Source organism: Gobio gobio (genome assembly GCF_949357685.1).
Source record: "Gobio gobio genome assembly, chromosome: 6".
Classification (NCBI taxonomy): domain Eukaryota; kingdom Metazoa; phylum Chordata; class Actinopteri; order Cypriniformes; family Gobionidae; genus Gobio; species Gobio gobio.
Genome location: NC_137102.1, coordinates 62,291,874 through 62,308,751, shown reverse-complemented (window position 1 = coordinate 62,308,751; position 16,878 = coordinate 62,291,874). Strand labels below are relative to the sequence as shown.

The 16,878-nt window shown below is 40.3% G+C and overlaps 1 protein-coding gene across 1 annotated transcript in view; it reads left to right on the top strand.

The window, feature by feature from the left end:
* Positions 1 to 1,578: 1,578 nt before the first annotated feature.
* LOC307128128 (yjeF N-terminal domain-containing 3-like) overlaps positions 1,579 to 16,878 on the top strand; it is a 24,000-nt gene continuing 8,700 nt past the window's right edge. Inside the window, exon 1 of the mRNA XM_079819736.1 lies at positions 1,579 to 1,869. Within this exon, the coding sequence (XP_079675862.1) occupies positions 1,823 to 1,869 (47 nt within the window). The 5' untranslated portion in view covers positions 1,579 to 1,822. The remainder of the gene's footprint in view (positions 1,870 to 16,878) is intronic.

The following is a 16,878-nucleotide window of genomic DNA, read 5'->3' as shown; positions in this document are numbered from 1 at the left end:
ACATACTCACACACACTCTCACTCACACACATGCTCTCACACGCTCACTCTCACACACTCACTCACTCACACACTCACTCACTCACACACACTGACTCACTCTCATTCACACACACTCACTCACACACACTCACATGCTCTCACACGCTCACTCTCACACACACTCACACACTGACTCACACACACTGACTCTCACTCACACACACTCACACACACTGACTCACACACTCACTCATACTCTCACACACACTCTCACTCACAATCACTCACACACTGACTCACACACTCACTCATACTCTCACACACACTCTTACACACTCACACTCATTCTCACGCGCTCACACACACACACACACACTCATACTCTCACACACACTCTCTCACACTCATTCTCACGCGCTCACACACACACACACACTCACAAACTCACTCACACACTCACTCACACACTCACTCACACACACTGACTCACACTCACTCACACACACTGACTCACACTCACTCACACACACACACACTCACACACACACTGACTCTCACTCACTCACACACACTCACATGCTCTCACACGCTCACTCTCACACACACACTCACTCACACACTCACTCACACACTGACTCACACACACTGACTCTCACACACACACACTGACTCACACACTCACTCATACTCTCACACACACTCTCACTCACAATCACTCACACACTGACTCACACACTCACTCATACTCTCACACACACTCTCACACACTCACACTCATTCTCACGCGCTCACACACACACTCACAAACTCACACACACTCACACACTCACTCACACACTCTCTCACACACTCACTCACACACTCTCTCACACACTCACTCACACACTCTCTCACACACACACTCACACACACTCACACACACTCTCACTCACACACACTCACACGTATCCGTGACAACCGTTACATTCACTGCATCACTCGCGTCAGACCAGTAGATGATGTCACTGTGTAGAGAAACACACGCCTATCGACTGAACATGTAACACACACACACACACACACACTCTCTCACTCACTCACACACTCTAACACACTCACACACACTCTAACACACTCACACATACTCTCACACAGACATACTCTCACACACACACACACACTCCCTAAAAATACTAAATGTTAAATAAAAACATTATCAAACTAAAATATAGTTCAATCACGTTTAAAGCAGCAGTGTTAAGCTGTTCCTGCATTCTGCCTCATCACACTGATCAAGAGTTGAGAACTTGGACTCACTCTCACACACACACACACACACACACACACACACACACACCACTGACTCTCTCTCGCTCTCTCTCTCTCACACACACACACACCACTGACTGTCTTCATGTTCAGCATCAGTTTATAACACACTTCAGTCGATCAGATGTTCCTGTACAGTAAAGACTCTTGAATCACACACACACACACACACACACACACACTCTTCTGCTTCACAACAACAGCATTGTTGGGGATTTGCATTTCCACAGGATGAGGAAGAGTTCCTCTTTCATCTGTAATAACACTGGTTTGCATGAAGGGTTGTGTGTGTGAGAGCGCTCACACAGATATGATAATACACACACAGCTCTGCTTCAGTATGTGATGAAGATGTGCCATTCTCTCAGCTCAGCGTGAAGACTCCCGTCAGCCAATCAGAGGGCTCCTCCGGCTCCTGCGGCTCTCTGATTGGCTCTCAGCGAGACAGACTCTCACATTACAGCTTCATCATCTCACATCATCAGCAGAAAGAGACGAGAAGCACCTGAAGCTCTTTCAATCCTCAGTGAAGATGAACAGCAGGACTCAGGAGTGTGTGCAGGCGCTCAGATATCTCAGGTAACACACACACACACACACACACACACACACCTGCAATGAAACTCTGCTCTTCCTCAGTGTTTCTGTCTCGTTCTCCAGATCAAACATCTAAACACTCATAAATCAGACACATTTACTGGAGAAGAGAAATGCGATTTTATCCTCATTGAGATACTTTTTGAATTTCTATTAATAATTTGAATTAGTTTTTATTTCATATGTTTATATTACACTGTAAAAATAGTTATGACAACATGTTTTTACATTGCAAAATAAGCTTTTTTTATAAGTTATAGAAGATTCAACTCTTAGTCAGTTTAATGTGATTTAAGTTGAAATGACATAAACATCCGAGTTGATTGTACTTAAGCAATTTTGTTGACAGTGTAGTTTTTTATGATTTAGTTCATATTTTCAAATGCTAGTTTAGTTGAAGTTTTAGTGAATTTATGGTATGCTTTTATTAATTAGTTTATGTATTTTGATTTCAGGTTTAGTAGTACATCAAGTTAAAATAAGAAATCAGCAAATGTACTTTATTTCATTTAACGCTCATTTTATTTCAAGTAATGTTTAACTCATCAAAATAAGCCTTTGTTATAAGCTATAGAAGATTCAACTCATAGTCAGTTTAATATGATTTAAATTGAAATGACATAAACATCCGAGTTGATTGTACTTAAGAATTTAATGTAGCAATTTTGTTTACAGTGTAGTTTTTTATAATTTAGTTAATATTTTCAAATGCTAGTTTAGTTGAAGTTTTAGTAAATTTATGGTATGCTTTTATTAATTAGTTTATGAATTTTGATTTCAGGTTTAGTAGTACATCAAGTTAAAATAAGAAATCAGCAAATGTACTATATTTCATTTCATGTCATTTTACGTTCATTTTATTTCAAGTAATGTTTATTATGGTTTGGGGTTTAGTTAACTATAATAATAACTATAATAACCCTGTAAACGAGCAAATATCAGCCAATGAGTCAGAAACATAACTTTATTCAATAGTTCTTTTATTTTTAAGAGTTCTCCAGGAACTCAAATATGTTTTCCGCACATTCCCGCCGGATGTTTCTGCTGTTTTCCGAGGGCTCTGAAGGCAGGGTTAGGGTGAGGTTATGAATCTGTTGTGACAGTAATGTGAGGTTATGAGAACAGTAATGTGCTCAGTCTGGAGTGTTTGGTGCTGACACACACTCATGATGGATCTGATGTGTCTCCTGTGGCTCCAGATGCCGGATCCGAGCGGGAGACCGGAGCTTTAATCCGCTCCTCATCCTGATCCGTTACTTCCATCTGCACAGGCTGAGGTCTGACTGAGAACCAAACATTATCACAGCATTAGTGCAGTGTCAACTTTATTTACATAGCGCTTTATACCATGCAGATTGTTTTAAAGCAGCTTCACAGTGTTAAACAGGAAAATAATGCAACAGAATTTGATTCGGCCGTGCCAGTTTTCCTCTGGCCAATCACCAAACAGCGTATGATTATTATTCTGGCAACTTTACAGTTCAGAGGTCATAATAGATCGGAATATTTGAACAATCGGAGTCATCACGCCGGAGACGGGTTTATTGAGGATGATGTGACGATGAGGCAGTTTCAGGAGGAGTCTAATCACGTTGGTCATGTTGGTCATGTGTTGGTCATGTGTTGGTCATGTGTTGGTCATGAGTTGGTCATGTGTTGGTCATGTGTTGGTCATGTGTTGGTCATGAGTTGGTCATGTGTTGGTCATGTGTTGGTCATGTGTTGGTCATGAGTTGGTCATGTGTTGGTCATGTGTTGGTCATGTGTTGGTCATGTGTTGGTCATGTGTTGGTCATGTGTTGGTCATGAGTTGGTCATGAGTTGGTCATGTGTTGGTCATGTGTTGGTCATGTGTTGGTCATGTGTTGGTCATGAGTTGGTCATGTGTTGGTCATGTGTTGGTCATGTGTTGGTCATGAGTTGGTCATGTGTTGGTCATGAGTTGGTCATGAGTTGGTCATGTGTTGGTCATGTGTTGGTCATGTGTTGGTCATGAGTTGGTCATGTGTTGATCATGTGTTGGTCATGTGTTGGTCATGTGTTGGTCATGTGTTGATCATGTGTTGGTCATGTGTTGGTCATGTGTTGGTCATGAGTTGGTCATGAGTTGGTCATGTGTTGGTCATGAGTTGGTCATGTGTTGGTCATGTGTTGGTCATGAGTTGGTCATGTGTTGGTCATGCGTTGGTCATGAGTTGGTCATGAGTTGGTCATGTGTTGGTCATGTGTTGGTCATGTGTTGGTCATGTGTTGGTCATGAGTTGGTCATGTGTTGGTCATGCATTGGTCATGAGTTGGTCATGAGTTGGTCATGTGTTGGTCATGTGTTGGTCATGAGTTGGTCATGAGTTGGTCATGTGTTGGTCATGTGTTGGTCATGTGTTGGTCATGAGTTGGTCATGTGTTGGTCATGCGTTGGTCATGAGTTGGTCATGTGTTGGTCATGTGTTGGTCATGTGTTGGTCATGTGTTGACTGCAGTAAACCTCTGGATAAAACAGAGAGACTAACATTAGCGTAGATGCCGTTCTTCTGATGATGTCACGAGTACATCAGGTGTTATGGGAAGTGTTCCCGGTTCCGGCTGACCTAGTTAATGCAGCCTAACAATCATTTCATTGAGAAAGTGTTTTATGTGTATGCCACAGTAAAGAGATGTGTTTTTAGTCTAGATTTAAACTGACAGAGTGTGTCTGCTTCCCGAACAATGTTAGGAAGAGTTCCAGAGTTTCGGAGCTAAATAGGAAAAGGATCGACCGCCTGCAGTTGATCTGGATATTCTCGGTATGATCAACTGGCCAGAGTTTAGAGAGCGCAGTAGACGTGATGGAGGATAATGTGTTAAGAGCTCGCTCAAGTACTGGAGATAAACCATTTAGTGCTTTGTAAGTAATAAGCAAGATTTTAAAATGTATGCAATGTTTAATAGGCAGCCAGTGCAGTGTTGACAGAACTGGGCTAATATGGTCACACTTCCTGGTTCTAGTAAGAACTGGAGCTGCTGCGTTTTGGACCAGCTGGAGTTTATTTATTAAGCGAGCAGGGCAACCACCCAGTAGAGCATTACAATAATCTACAGCTCATCAACATTACAATAATCTACAGCTCATGAACATTACAATAATCTACAGCTCATCAACATTACAATAATCTACAGCTCATCAACATTACAATAATCTACAGCTCATCAACATTACAATAATCTACAGCTCATCAACATTACAATAATCTACAGCTCATCAACATTACAATAATCTACAGCTCATCAACATTACAATAATCTACAGCTCATCAACATTACAATAATCTACAGCTCATCAACATTACAATAATCTACAGCTCATCAACATTACAATAATCTACAGCTCATCAACATTACAATAATCTACAGCTCATCAACATTACAATAATCTACAGCTCATGAACATTACAATAATCTACAGCTCATCAACATTACAATAATCTACAGCTCATCAACATTACAATAATCTACAGCTCATCATCATTACAATAATCTACAGCTCATCATCATTACAATAATCTACAGCTCATCATCATTACAATAATCTACAGCTCATCATCATTACAATAATCTACAGCTCATCATCATTACAATAATCTACAGCTCATCATCATTACAATAATCTACAGCTCATCATCATTACAATAATCTACAGCTCATCAACATTACAATAATCTACAGCTCATCAACATTACAATAATCTACAGCTCATCATCATTACAATAATCTACAGCTCATCATCATTACAATAATCTACAGCTCATCATCATTACAATAATCTACAGCTCATCATCATTACAATAATCTACAGCTCATCATCATTACAATAATCTACAGCTCATCAACATTACAATAATCTACAGCTCATCAACATTACAATAATCTACAGCTCATCAACATTACAATAATCTACAGCTCATCAACATTACAATAATCTACAGCTCATCAACATTACAATAATCTACAGCTCATCAACATTACAATAATCTACAGCTCATCAACATTACAATAATCTACAGCTCATCAACATTACAATAATCTACAGCTCATCAACATTACAATAATCTACAGCTCATGAACATTACAATAATCTACAGCTCATCAACATTACAATAATCTACAGCTCATCAACATTACAATAATCTACAGCTCATGAACATTACAATAATCTACAGCTCATCAACATTACAATAATCTACAGCTCATCAACATTACAATAATCTACAGCTCATCATCATTACAATAATCTACAGCTCATCATCATTACAATAATCTACAGCTCATCATCATTACAATAATCTACAGCTCATCATCATTACAATAATCTACAGCTCATCATCATTACAATAATCTACAGCTCATCATCATTACAATAATCTACAGCTCATCATCATTACAATAATCTACAGCTCATCAACATTACAATAATCTACAGCTCATCAACATTACAATAATCTACAGCTCATCATCATTACAATAATCTACAGCTCATCATCATTACAATAATCTACAGCTCATCAACATTACAATAATCTACAGCTCATCAACATTACAATAATCTACAGCTCATCAACATTACAATAATCTACAGCTCATCAACATTACAATAATCTACAGCTCATCATCATTACAATAATCTACAGCTCATCAACATTACAATAATCTACAGCTCATCAACATTACAATAATCTACAGCTCATCAACATTACAATAATCTACAGCTCATCAACATTACAATAATCCAGCCTTGAGGTCATGAACGCATGAACTAACTTTTCAGCATTTTGCATTGAGAGCATGTGCCGTAATTTATATATATTTTTAAGATGGTAGAATGCAGTTTTACAGATGCTAGAAACGTGGCTTTCAAATGAGAGATTGGTATCAAAGAGCACAGCCAGGTTCCTCACTGACCAGAGGACTTGACAGAACAGCCATCAAGTGTTAGACAGTATTCTAGGCTACTACTTGTGGAGCTTTTTTGTCGAATAATTAAAAATATTTTTTTTTCTGAATTGAGTTGCAGGAAATTACCGGTCATCCAATGTTTTATATCAGCTATGCATTCCGATTAATCTTGTGAATTGGTAAGTTTCTTCAGGGCGTGAAGAAATATAGAGCTGAGTATCGTCAGCATAACAATGAAAACAAACGCCATGCTTCCTAATGATATCTCCCAGTGGTAGCATGTACAGGGTGAAGAGTAGCGGTCCTAGCACTGAGCCTTGTGGTACTCCATACTGAACTTGTGCTCGCTGGGACATCTCTTCATTTACTGCTACAAACTGATAACGCTCACATAGGTGTGATTTAAACCATGATAAAGCAATTCCACTAATACCTACATAATTTTGAGTCTATTCAAAAGAATGTTGTGGTCGATAGTATCAAATGCAGCACTAAGATCGAGTAACACTGATAGAGAGATACAGCCACGATCGGATGATAAGAGTAAATCATGTGTAACTCTGATGAGAGCAGTCTCAGTGCTATGATACGCTCTAAATCCTGACTGGAAATCCTCACAGATAACATTTCTTTCTAAAAAGGAAATAATTGTGAAGACACTGCCTTTTCAAGTATTTTTGACAGAAAGGGTAGATTTGAGATTGATTTATAATGATACTAAGGTTTCAGTGTTTCAGTGTTACAGTGTTTCAGTGGTTCGGTGTTTCAGTGTTTCATTGTTTCAGTGGTTTCAGTGGTTCAGTGTTTCAGTGGTTTCAGTGGTTCGGTGTTTCAGTGGTTTCAGTGTTTCAGTGGTTCAGTGTTACAATGGTTCAGTGGTTCAGTGGTTCAGTGGTTCTGTGGTTCAGTGGTTCTGTGGTTCAGTGTTTCAGTGCTTCAGTGCTTCAGTGCTTTAGTGCTTTAGTGTTACAGTGGTCCAGTGGTTCTGTGGTTCAGTGCTTTAGTGGTTCAGTGCTTTAGTGTTTCAGTGTTACAGTGGTTCAGTGATTCAGTGGTTTCAGTGTTTCAGTGTTTCAGTGGTTTCAGTGGTTCATTGTTACAGTGGTTCAGTGGTTTAGTGTTACAATGGTTCAGTGATTTAGTGTTACAATGGTTTCAGAGGTTCAGTGTTACAATGGTTCAGGGGTTCAGTGGTTTCAGTGTTTCAGTGTTTCAGTGTTTCAGTGTTTCAGTGGTTCAGTGTTACAATGGTTCAGTGTTTCAGTGTTTCAGTGTTTCAGTGGTTCAGTGTTTCTGTGGTTCAGTGGTTCAGTGTTTCAGTGTTTCAGTGTTTCAGTGGTTCAGTGTTTCAGTGGTTCAGTGGTTCAGTGTTTCAGTGTTTCAGTGGTTCAGTGTTTCAGTGGTTCAGTGGTTCAGTGTTTCAGTGTTTCAGTGGTTCAGTGTTTCACTGTTTCAGTGTTTCAGTGTTTCAGTGTTTCGGTGTTTCAGTGATTCAGTGGTTCAGTGTTTCAGTGGTTCAGTGTTTCACTGTTTCACTGTTTCAGTGTTTCAGTGTTTCAGTGTTACAATGGTTCAGTGTTTCAGTGTTTCAGTAATTCAGTGATTCAGTGATTCAGTGTTTCAGTGTTTCAGTGTTTCAGTGTTTCAGTGTTTCAGTGGTTCAGTGGTTCAGTGTCTCAGTGGTTCAGTGGTTCAGTGTTTCAGTGGTTCAGTGGTTCAGTGTTTCAGTGGTTCAGTGGTTCAGTGTTTCAGTGATTCAGTGGTTCAGTGTTTCAGTGTTTCAGTGTTTCCGTGTTTCCGTGTTTCAGTGTTTCAGTGTTACAATGGTTCAGTGTTTCAGTGGTTCAGTGTTTCAGTAATTCAGTGGTTCAGTGGTTCAGTGTCTCAGTGGTTCAGTGGTTCAGTGTTTCAGTGGTTCAGTGGTTCAGTGTTTCAGTGATTCAGTGGTTCAGTGTTTCAGTGTTTCAGTGTTTCCGTGTTTCCGTGTTTCAGTGTTTCAGTGTTACAATGGTTCAGTGTTTCAGTGGTTCAGTGGTTTAGTGTTTCAGTGGTTCAGTGGTTCAGTGTTTCAGTGTTTCAGTGGTTCAGTGTTTCAGTGTTTCAGTGTTTCAGTGATTCAGTGTTTCAGTGTTTCATTGATTCAGTGGTTCAGTGGTTCAGTGGTTCAGTGTTTCAGTGTTTCAGTGATTCAGTGGTTCACTGTTTCAGTGTTTCAGTGGTTCAGTGTTTCGGTGATTCAGTGGTTCATTGGTTCAGTGGTTCAGTGTTTCAGTGGTTCAGTGGTTCAGTGTTTCAGTGTTTCATTGGTTCAGGGTTTCAGGGTTTCAGTGTTTCAGTGTTTCAGTGTTTCAGTGTTTCAGTGGTTCAGTGTTTCAGTGGTTCAGGGTTTCAGTGGTTCAGTGGTTCAGTGGTTCAGTGTTTCAGTGTTTCAGTGTTTCAGTGTTTCATTGGTTCAGTGTTTCAGTGTTTCAGTGGTTCAGTGGTTCAGTGTTTCAGTGTTTCATTGGTTCAGGGTTTCAGGGTTTCAGTGTTTCAGTGTTTCAGTGTTTCAGTGTTTCAGTGGTTCAGTGTTTCAGTGGTTCAGGGTTTCAGTGGTTCAGTGGTTCAGTGGTTCAGTGTTTCAGTGTTTCAGTGGTTCAGTGTTTCAGTGTTTCAGTGTTTCATTGGTTCAGTGGTTCAGTGTTTCAGTGTTTCAGTGGTTCAGTGGTTCAGTGTTTCAGTGTTTCATTGGTTCAGGGTTTCAGGGTTTCAGGGTTTCAGTGTTTCAGTGTTTCAGTGTTTCAGTGGTTCAGTGTTTCAGTGGTTCAGGGTTTCAGTGGTTCAGTGGTTCAGTGGTTCAGTGTTTCAGTGTTTCAGTGTTTCAGTGTTTCATTGGTTCAGGGTTTCAGTGGTTCAGTGTTACAGTGTTACAGTGGTTCAGTGTTTCAGTGTTTCAGTGTTTCAGTGTTTCAGTGTTTCAGTGTTTCAGTGTTTCATTGGTTCAGGGTTTCAGTGGTTCAGTGTTTCAGTGGTTCACTGTTTCAGTGTTTCAGTGTTTCATTGGTTCAGGGTTTCAGTGGTTCAGTGTTACAGTGTTACAGTGTTTCAGTGTTTCAGTGTTTCAGTGTTTCAGTGTTTCATTGGTTCAGGGTTTCAGTGTTTCAGTGTTTCAGTGTTTCAGTGGTTCAGTGTTTCAGTGTTTCAGTGTTTCATTGGTTCAGGGTTTCAGTGGTTCAGTGTTACAGTGGTTCAGTGTTTCAGTGTTTCAGTGGTTCAGTGTTACAGTGGTTCAGTGGTTCAGTGTTACAGTGGTTCACTGTTTCAGTGATTCAGTGTGTCAGTGTTTCAGTGTTTCAGTGTTTCAGTGGTTCAGTGTTTCAGTGTTTCAGTGGTTCAGTATTACAGTGTTTCAGTGGTTCAGTGTTACAGTGGTTCAGTGTTTCAGTGTTTCAGTGTTTCAGTGTTTCATTGGTTCAGGGTTTCAGTGGTTCAGTGTTACAGTGTTTCAGTGGTTCAGTGTTTCAGTGGTTCAGTGGTTCAGTGTTTCAGTGTTTCAGTGTTTCATTGGTTCAGGGTTTCAGTGGTTCAGTGTTACAGTGGTTCAGTGTTTCAGTGTTTCAGTGTTTCAGTGTTTCAGTGTTTCATTGGTTCAGGGTTTCAGTGTTTCAGTGTTTCAGTGGTTCAGTGTTTCAGTGGTTCACTGTTTCAGTGTTTCAGTGTTTCAGTGTTTCATTGGTTCAGGGTTTCAGTGGTTCAGTGGTTCAGTGGTTCAGTGTTACAGTGTTTCAGTGTTTCAGTGTTTCAGTGTTTCAGTGTTTCAGTGTTTCAGTGTTTCAGTGGTTCAGTGGTTCAGTGTTTCAGTGGTTCAGGGTTTCAGTGGTTCAGTGTTTCACTGTTTCAGTGTTTCAGTGTTTCAGTGTTTCAGTGTTTCATTGGTTCAGGGTTTCAGTGGTTCAGTGTTACAGTGTTTCAGTGTTTCAGTGTTTCAGTGTTTCAGTGTTTCAGTGTTTCAGTGTTTCAGTGTTTCATTGGTTCAGGGTTTCAGTGGTTCAGTGTTACAGTGGTTCAGTGTTTCAGTGTTTCAGTGTTTCAGTGTTTCAGTGTTTCAGTGGTTCAGTGTTTCAGTGGTTCACTGTTTCAGTGTTTCAGTGTTTCATTGGTTCAGGGTTTCAGTGGTTCAGGGTTTCAGTGGTTCAGTGTTTCAGTGGTTCACTGTTTCAGTGTTTCAGTGTTTCATTGGTTCAGGGTTTCAGTGGTTCAGTGTTACAGTGGTTCAGTGTTTCAGTGTTTCAGTGTTTCAGTGTTTCAGTGGTTCAGTGGTTCAGTGTTTCAGTGGTTCAGTGGTTCAGTGTTTCAGTGTTTCAGTGGTTCAGAGGTTCAGAGCTTCAGTGATTCAGTGGTTCAGTGTTTCAGTGTTTCAGTGTTTCAGTGTTTCAGTGGTTCAGTGGTTCAGTGGTTCACTGTTTAAGTGTTACAGTGTTTCAGTGTTTCAGTGATTCAGTGTTTCAGTGATTCAGTGGTTCAGTGTTTCAGTGTTTCAGTGTTTCAGTGGTTCAGTGGTTCAGTGGTTCACTGTTTAAGTGTTTCAGTGTTTCAGTGGTTCAGTGGTTCAGTGTTACAGTGTTTCAGTGTTTCAGTGGTTCAGTGTTTCAGTGGTTCAGTGGTTCAGTGGTTCAGTGTTACAGTGTTTCAGTGTTTCAGTGTTTCAGTGGTTCAGTGGTTCACTGTTTAAGTGTTTCAGTGTTTCAGTGGTTCAGTGGTTCAGTGTTACAGTGTTTCAGTGTTTCAGTGGTTCAGTGTTTCAGTGTTTCATTGGTTCAGGGTTTCAGTGGTTCAGTGTTTCAGTGGTTCAGTGGTTCACTGTTTCAGTGTTTCAGTGTTTCAGTGTTTCAGTGTTTCAGTGTTTCAGTGTTTCAGTGTTTCAGTGTTTCAGTGTTTCAGTGTTTCACTGTTTCAGTGTTTCAGTGTTTCAGTGGTTCACTGTTTCAGTGTTTCAGTGTTTCAGTGTTTCAGTGTTACAGTGTTTCAGTGTTTCAGTGTTTCAGTGGTTCAGTGTTTCAGTGGTTCAGTGGTTCAGTGTTTCAGTGTTTCAGTGGTTCAGTGTTTCAGTGTTTCAGTGGTTCAGTGTTTCAGTGGTTCAGTGGTTCAGTGTTTCAGTGTTTCAGTGTTTCAGTGTTTCAGTGGTTCAGTGTTTCAGTGGTTCAGTGTTTCAGTGTTTCAGTGGTTCACTGTTTAAGTGTTACAGTGTTTCAGTGTTTCAGTGTTTCAGTGGTTCACTGTTTCAGTGTTTCAGTGTTTCAGTGTTTCAGTGTTTCATTGGTTCAGGGTTTCAGTGGTTCAGTGTTACAGTGGTTCAGTGTTTCAGTGTTTCAGTGTTTCAGTGTTTCAGTGTTTCAGTGTTTCAGTGGTTCAGTGGTTCAGTGGTTCAGTGTTTCAGTGTTTCAGTGGTTCAGTGTTTCAGTGTTACAGTGTTTCAGTGTTTCAGTGTTTCAGTGTTACAGTGTTACAGTGTTTCAGTGGTTCAGGGTTTCAGTGGTTCAGTGTTACAGTGGTTCAGTGTTTCAGTGGTTCACTGTTTCAGTGTTTCAGTGGTTCAGTGGTTCAGTGGTTCAGTGTTTCAGTGGTTCAGTGTTTCAGTGTTACAGTGTTTCAGTGTTTCAGTGGTTCAGTGTTTCAGTGGTTCACTGTTTCAGTGTTTCAGTGGTTCAGTGGTTCAGTGGTTCAGTGTTTCAGTGTTTCAGTGTTTCAGTGTTTCAGTGTTACAGTGTTTCAGTGTTTCAGTGGTTCAGTGTTTCAGTGGTTCAGTGGTTCAGTGTTTCAGTGGTTCACTGTTTAAGTGTTACAGTGTTACAGTGTTTCAGTGTTTCAGTGGTTCAGTGTTTCAGTGTTACAGTGTTTCAGTGGTTTCAGTGGTTCAGTGTTTCAGTGTTTCAGTGGTTCACTGTTTCAGTGGTTCAGTGTTTCAGTGGTTCAGTGGTTCAGTGTTTCAGTGTTTCAGTGTTTCAGTGGTTCAGTGTTTCAGTGGTTCACTGTTTCAGTGTTACAGTGTTTCAGTGTTTCAGTGGTTCAGTGTTTCAGTGTTACAGTGTTTCAGTGTTTCAGTGTTTCAGTGGTTCAGTGTTTCAGTGTTTCAGTGTTTCAGTGTTTCAGTGTTACAGTGTTTCAGTGTTTCAGTGGTTCAGTGTTTCAGTGTTTCAGTGGTTCAGTGTTTCAGTGGTTCAGTGGTTCAGTGGTTCAGTGTTTCAGTGGTTCAGTGTTTCAGTGGTTCAGTGGTTCACTGTTTCAGTGTTACAGTGGTTCAGTGTTTCAGTGTTTCAGTGTTTCAGTGTTACAGTGTTTCAGTGGTTCAGTGTTTCAGTGTTTCAGTGGTTCAGTGTTTCAGTGGTTCAGTGGTTCAGTGGTTCAGTGTTTCAGTGGTTCAGTGGTTCACTGTTTCAGTGTTTCAGTGGTTCAGTGTTTCAGTGTTTCAGTGTTACAGTGTTACAGTGTTTCAGTGTTTCAGTGGTTCAGTGTTTCAGTGTTTCAGTGGTTCAGTGTTTCAGTGGTTCAGTGTTTCAGTGGTTCAGTGGTTCACTGTTTCAGTGTTTCAGTGGTTCAGTGTTTCAGTGTTTCAGTGTTTCAGTGTTACAGTGTTTCAGTGTTTCAGTGTTTCAGTGGTTCAGTGTTTCAGTGGTTCAGTGTTTCAGTGGTTCAGTTTTTCAGTGTTTCAGTGTTACAGTGTTTCAGTGTTTCAGTGGTTCAGTGTTTCAGTGGTTCAGTGGTTCAGTGTTTCAGTGGTTCAGTGGTTCAGTGGTTCAGTGGTTCACTGTTTCAGTGTTACAGTGTTTCAGTGTTTCAGTGGTTCAGTGTTTCAGTGGTTCACTGTTTCAGTGTTTCAGTGTTTCAGTGTTACAGTGGTTCAGTGGTTCAGTGTTTCAGTGGTTCAGTGTTTCAGTGGTTCAGTGTTTCAGTGTTTCAGTGGTTCAGTGTTTCAGTGTTTCAGTGTTACAGTGGTTCAGTGTTTCAGTGTTTCAGTGGTTCAGTGTTTCAGTGTTTCAGTGTTTCAGTGGTTCAGTGTTTCAGTGTTTCAGTGGTTCAGTGTTTCAGTGGTTCAGTGTTTCAGTGTTACAGTGTTTCAGTGTTTCAGTGGTTCAGTGTTTCAGTGGTTCAGTGTTTCAGTGGTTCAGTGTTTCAGTGTTACAGTGTTTCACTGTTTAAGTGTTACAGTGTTTCAGTGTTTCAGTGTTTCAGTGTTTCAGTGTTTCAGTGTTTCAGTGGTTCAGTGTTTCAGTGGTTCAGTGTTTCAGTGTTTCAGTGTTACAGTGTTTCAGTGTTTCAGTGTTTCAGTGTTTCAGTGGTTCAGTGTTTCAGTGGTTCAGTGTTTCAGTGTTTCAGTGGTTCAGTGTTTCAGTGGTTCACTGTTTCAGTGTTTCAGTGGTTCAGTGTTTCAGTGTTACAGTGGTTCAGTGTTTCAGTGGTTCAGTGTTTCAGTGTTTCAGTGTTACAGTGGTTCAGTGTTTCAGTGTTTCAGTGGTTCAGTGTTTCAGTGTTTCAGTGTTTCAGTGGTTCAGTGTTTCAGTGTTTCAGTGGTTCAGTGTTTCAGTGGTTCAGTGTTTCAGTGTTACAGTGTTTCAGTGTTTCAGTGGTTCAGTGTTTCAGTGGTTCAGTGTTTCAGTGGTTCAGTGTTTCAGTGTTACAGTGTTTCACTGTTTAAGTGTTACAGTGTTTCAGTGTTTCAGTGTTTCAGTGTTTCAGTGGTTCAGTGTTTCAGTGTTTCAGTGGTTCAGTGTTTCAGTGGTTCACTGTTTCAGTGTTTCAGTGGTTCAGTGTTTCAGTGTTTCAGTGTTTCAGTGTTTCACTGTTTAAGTGTTACAGTGTTTCAGTGTTTCAGTGTTACAGTGTTTCAGTGTTTCAGTGTTTCAGTGTTTCAGTGGTTCAGTGTTTCAGTGTTTCAGTGTTTCAGTGTTTCAGTGGTTCACTGTTTCAGTGTTTCAGTGGTTCAGTGTTTCAGTGGTTCAGTGTTTCAGTGTTACAGTGTTTCAGTGTTTCAGTGGTTCAGTGTTTCACTGTTTAAGTGTTACAGTGTTTCAGTGTTTCAGTGGTTCAGTGTTTCAGTGGTTCACTGTTTCAGTGTTTCAGTGGTTCAGTGGTTCAGTGTTTCAGTGTTTCAGTGGTTCAGTGTTTCAGTGGTTCAGTGGTTCAGTGTTTCACTGTTTAAGTGTTACAGTGTTTCAGTGTTTCAGTGGTTCAGTGTTTCAGTGGTTCACTGTTTCAGTGTTTCAGTGGTTCAGTGGTTCAGTGTTTCAGTGTTTCAGTGGTTCAGTGTTTCAGTGGTTCAGTGTTTCAGTGTTTCAGTGTTTCAGTGTTTCAGTGTTTCAGTGTTACAGTGTTTCAGTGGTTCAGTGGTTCAGTGTTTCAGTGTTTCAGTGTTACAGTGTTACAGTGTTACAGTGTTTCAGTGGTTCACTGTTTCAGTGTTACAGTGTTACAGTGTTTCAGTGTTTCAGTGTTACAGTGTTTCAGTGGTTCAGTGTTACAGTGTTACAGTGTTTCAGTGGTTCAGTGTTTCAGTGTTTCAGTGTTTCAGTGTTTCAGTGGTTCAGTGCTTCAGTGGTTCAGTGGTTCAGTGTTTCAGTGTTTCAGTGTTTCAGTGTTTCAGTGTTTCAGTTTTTCAGTGGTTCACTTTTTCAGTGTTACAGTGTTTCAGTGTTACAGTGTTTCAGTGGTTCAGTGTTTCAGTGGTTCAGTGTTTCAGTGTTTCAGTGTTTCAGTGTTTCAGTGGTTCAGTGTTTCAGTGTTTCAGTGTTTCAGTGTTTCAGTGGTTCAGTGTTTCAGTGGTTCAGTGTTTCAGTGTTACAGTGTTTCAGTGGTTCAGTGTTTCAGTGTTTCAGTGTTTCAGTGTTACAGTGTTTCAGTGTTTCAGTGTTTCAGTGGTTCAGTGTTTCAGTGTTTCAGTGTTTCAGTGGTTCAGTGTTACAGTGTTTCAGTGTTTCAGTGGTTCAGTGTTACAGTGTTACAGTGTTTCAGTGGTTCAGTGTTTCAGTGTTTCAGTGTTTCAGTGTTACAGTGTTTCAGTGTTTCAGTGTTTCAGTGGTTCAGTGTTTCAGTGTTTCAGTGTTTCAGTGGTTCAGTGTTACAGTGTTTCAGTGTTTCAGTGGTTCAGTGTTTCAGTGGTTCAGTGTTTCAGTGTTTCAGTGGTTCAGTGTTTCAGTGTTTCAGTGTTTCAGTGGTTCAGTGTTTCAGTGTTTCAGTGGTTCAGTGTTTCAGTGTTTCAGTGTTTCAGTGTTTCAGTGTTTCAGTGGTTCAGTGTTTCAGTGTTTCAGTGGTTCAGTGTTTCAGTGTTTCAGTGTTTCAGTGGTTCAGTGTTTCAGTGTTACAGTGTTTCAGTGGTTCAGTGTTTCAGTGTTTCAGTGTTTCAGTGTTACAGTGTTTCAGTGTTTCAGTGTTTCAGTGGTTCAGTGTTTCAGTGTTTCAGTGTTTCAGTGGTTCAGTGTTACAGTGTTTCAGTGTTTCAGTGGTTCAGTGTTACAGTGTTTCAGTGGTTCAGTGTTTCAGTGTTTCAGTTTTTCAGTGGTTCAGTGTTACAGTGTTTCAGTGGTTCAGTGTTTCAGTGTTTCAGTGGTTCAGTGTTACAGTGTTTCAGTGTTTCAGTGTTTCAGTGTTTCAGTGATTCAGTGTTTCAGTGGTTCAGTGTTACAGTGTTTCAGTGTTTCAGTGGTTCAGTGTTTCAGTGGTTCAGTGGTTCAGTGGTTCAGTGGTTCAGTGGTTCAGTGTTTCAGTGTTACAGTGTTTCAGTGTTTCAGTGGTTCAGTGTTTCAGTGGTTCAGTGTTACAGTGTTTCAGTGTTTCAGTGGTTCAGTGTTACAGTGTTTCAGTGGTTCAGTGATTCAGTGTTTCAGTGTTACAGTGGTTCAGTGTTTCAGTGGTTCAGTGTTACAGTGTTTCAGTGTTTCAGTGTTTCAGTGTTTCAGTGTTTCAGTGTTACAGTGTTACAGTGTTTCAGTGTTTCAGTGTTTCAGTGTTTCAGTGGTTCAGTGTTACAGTGGTTCAGTGTTTCAGTGGTTCAGTGTTTCAGTGGTTCAGTGGTTCAGTGGTTCAGTGTTT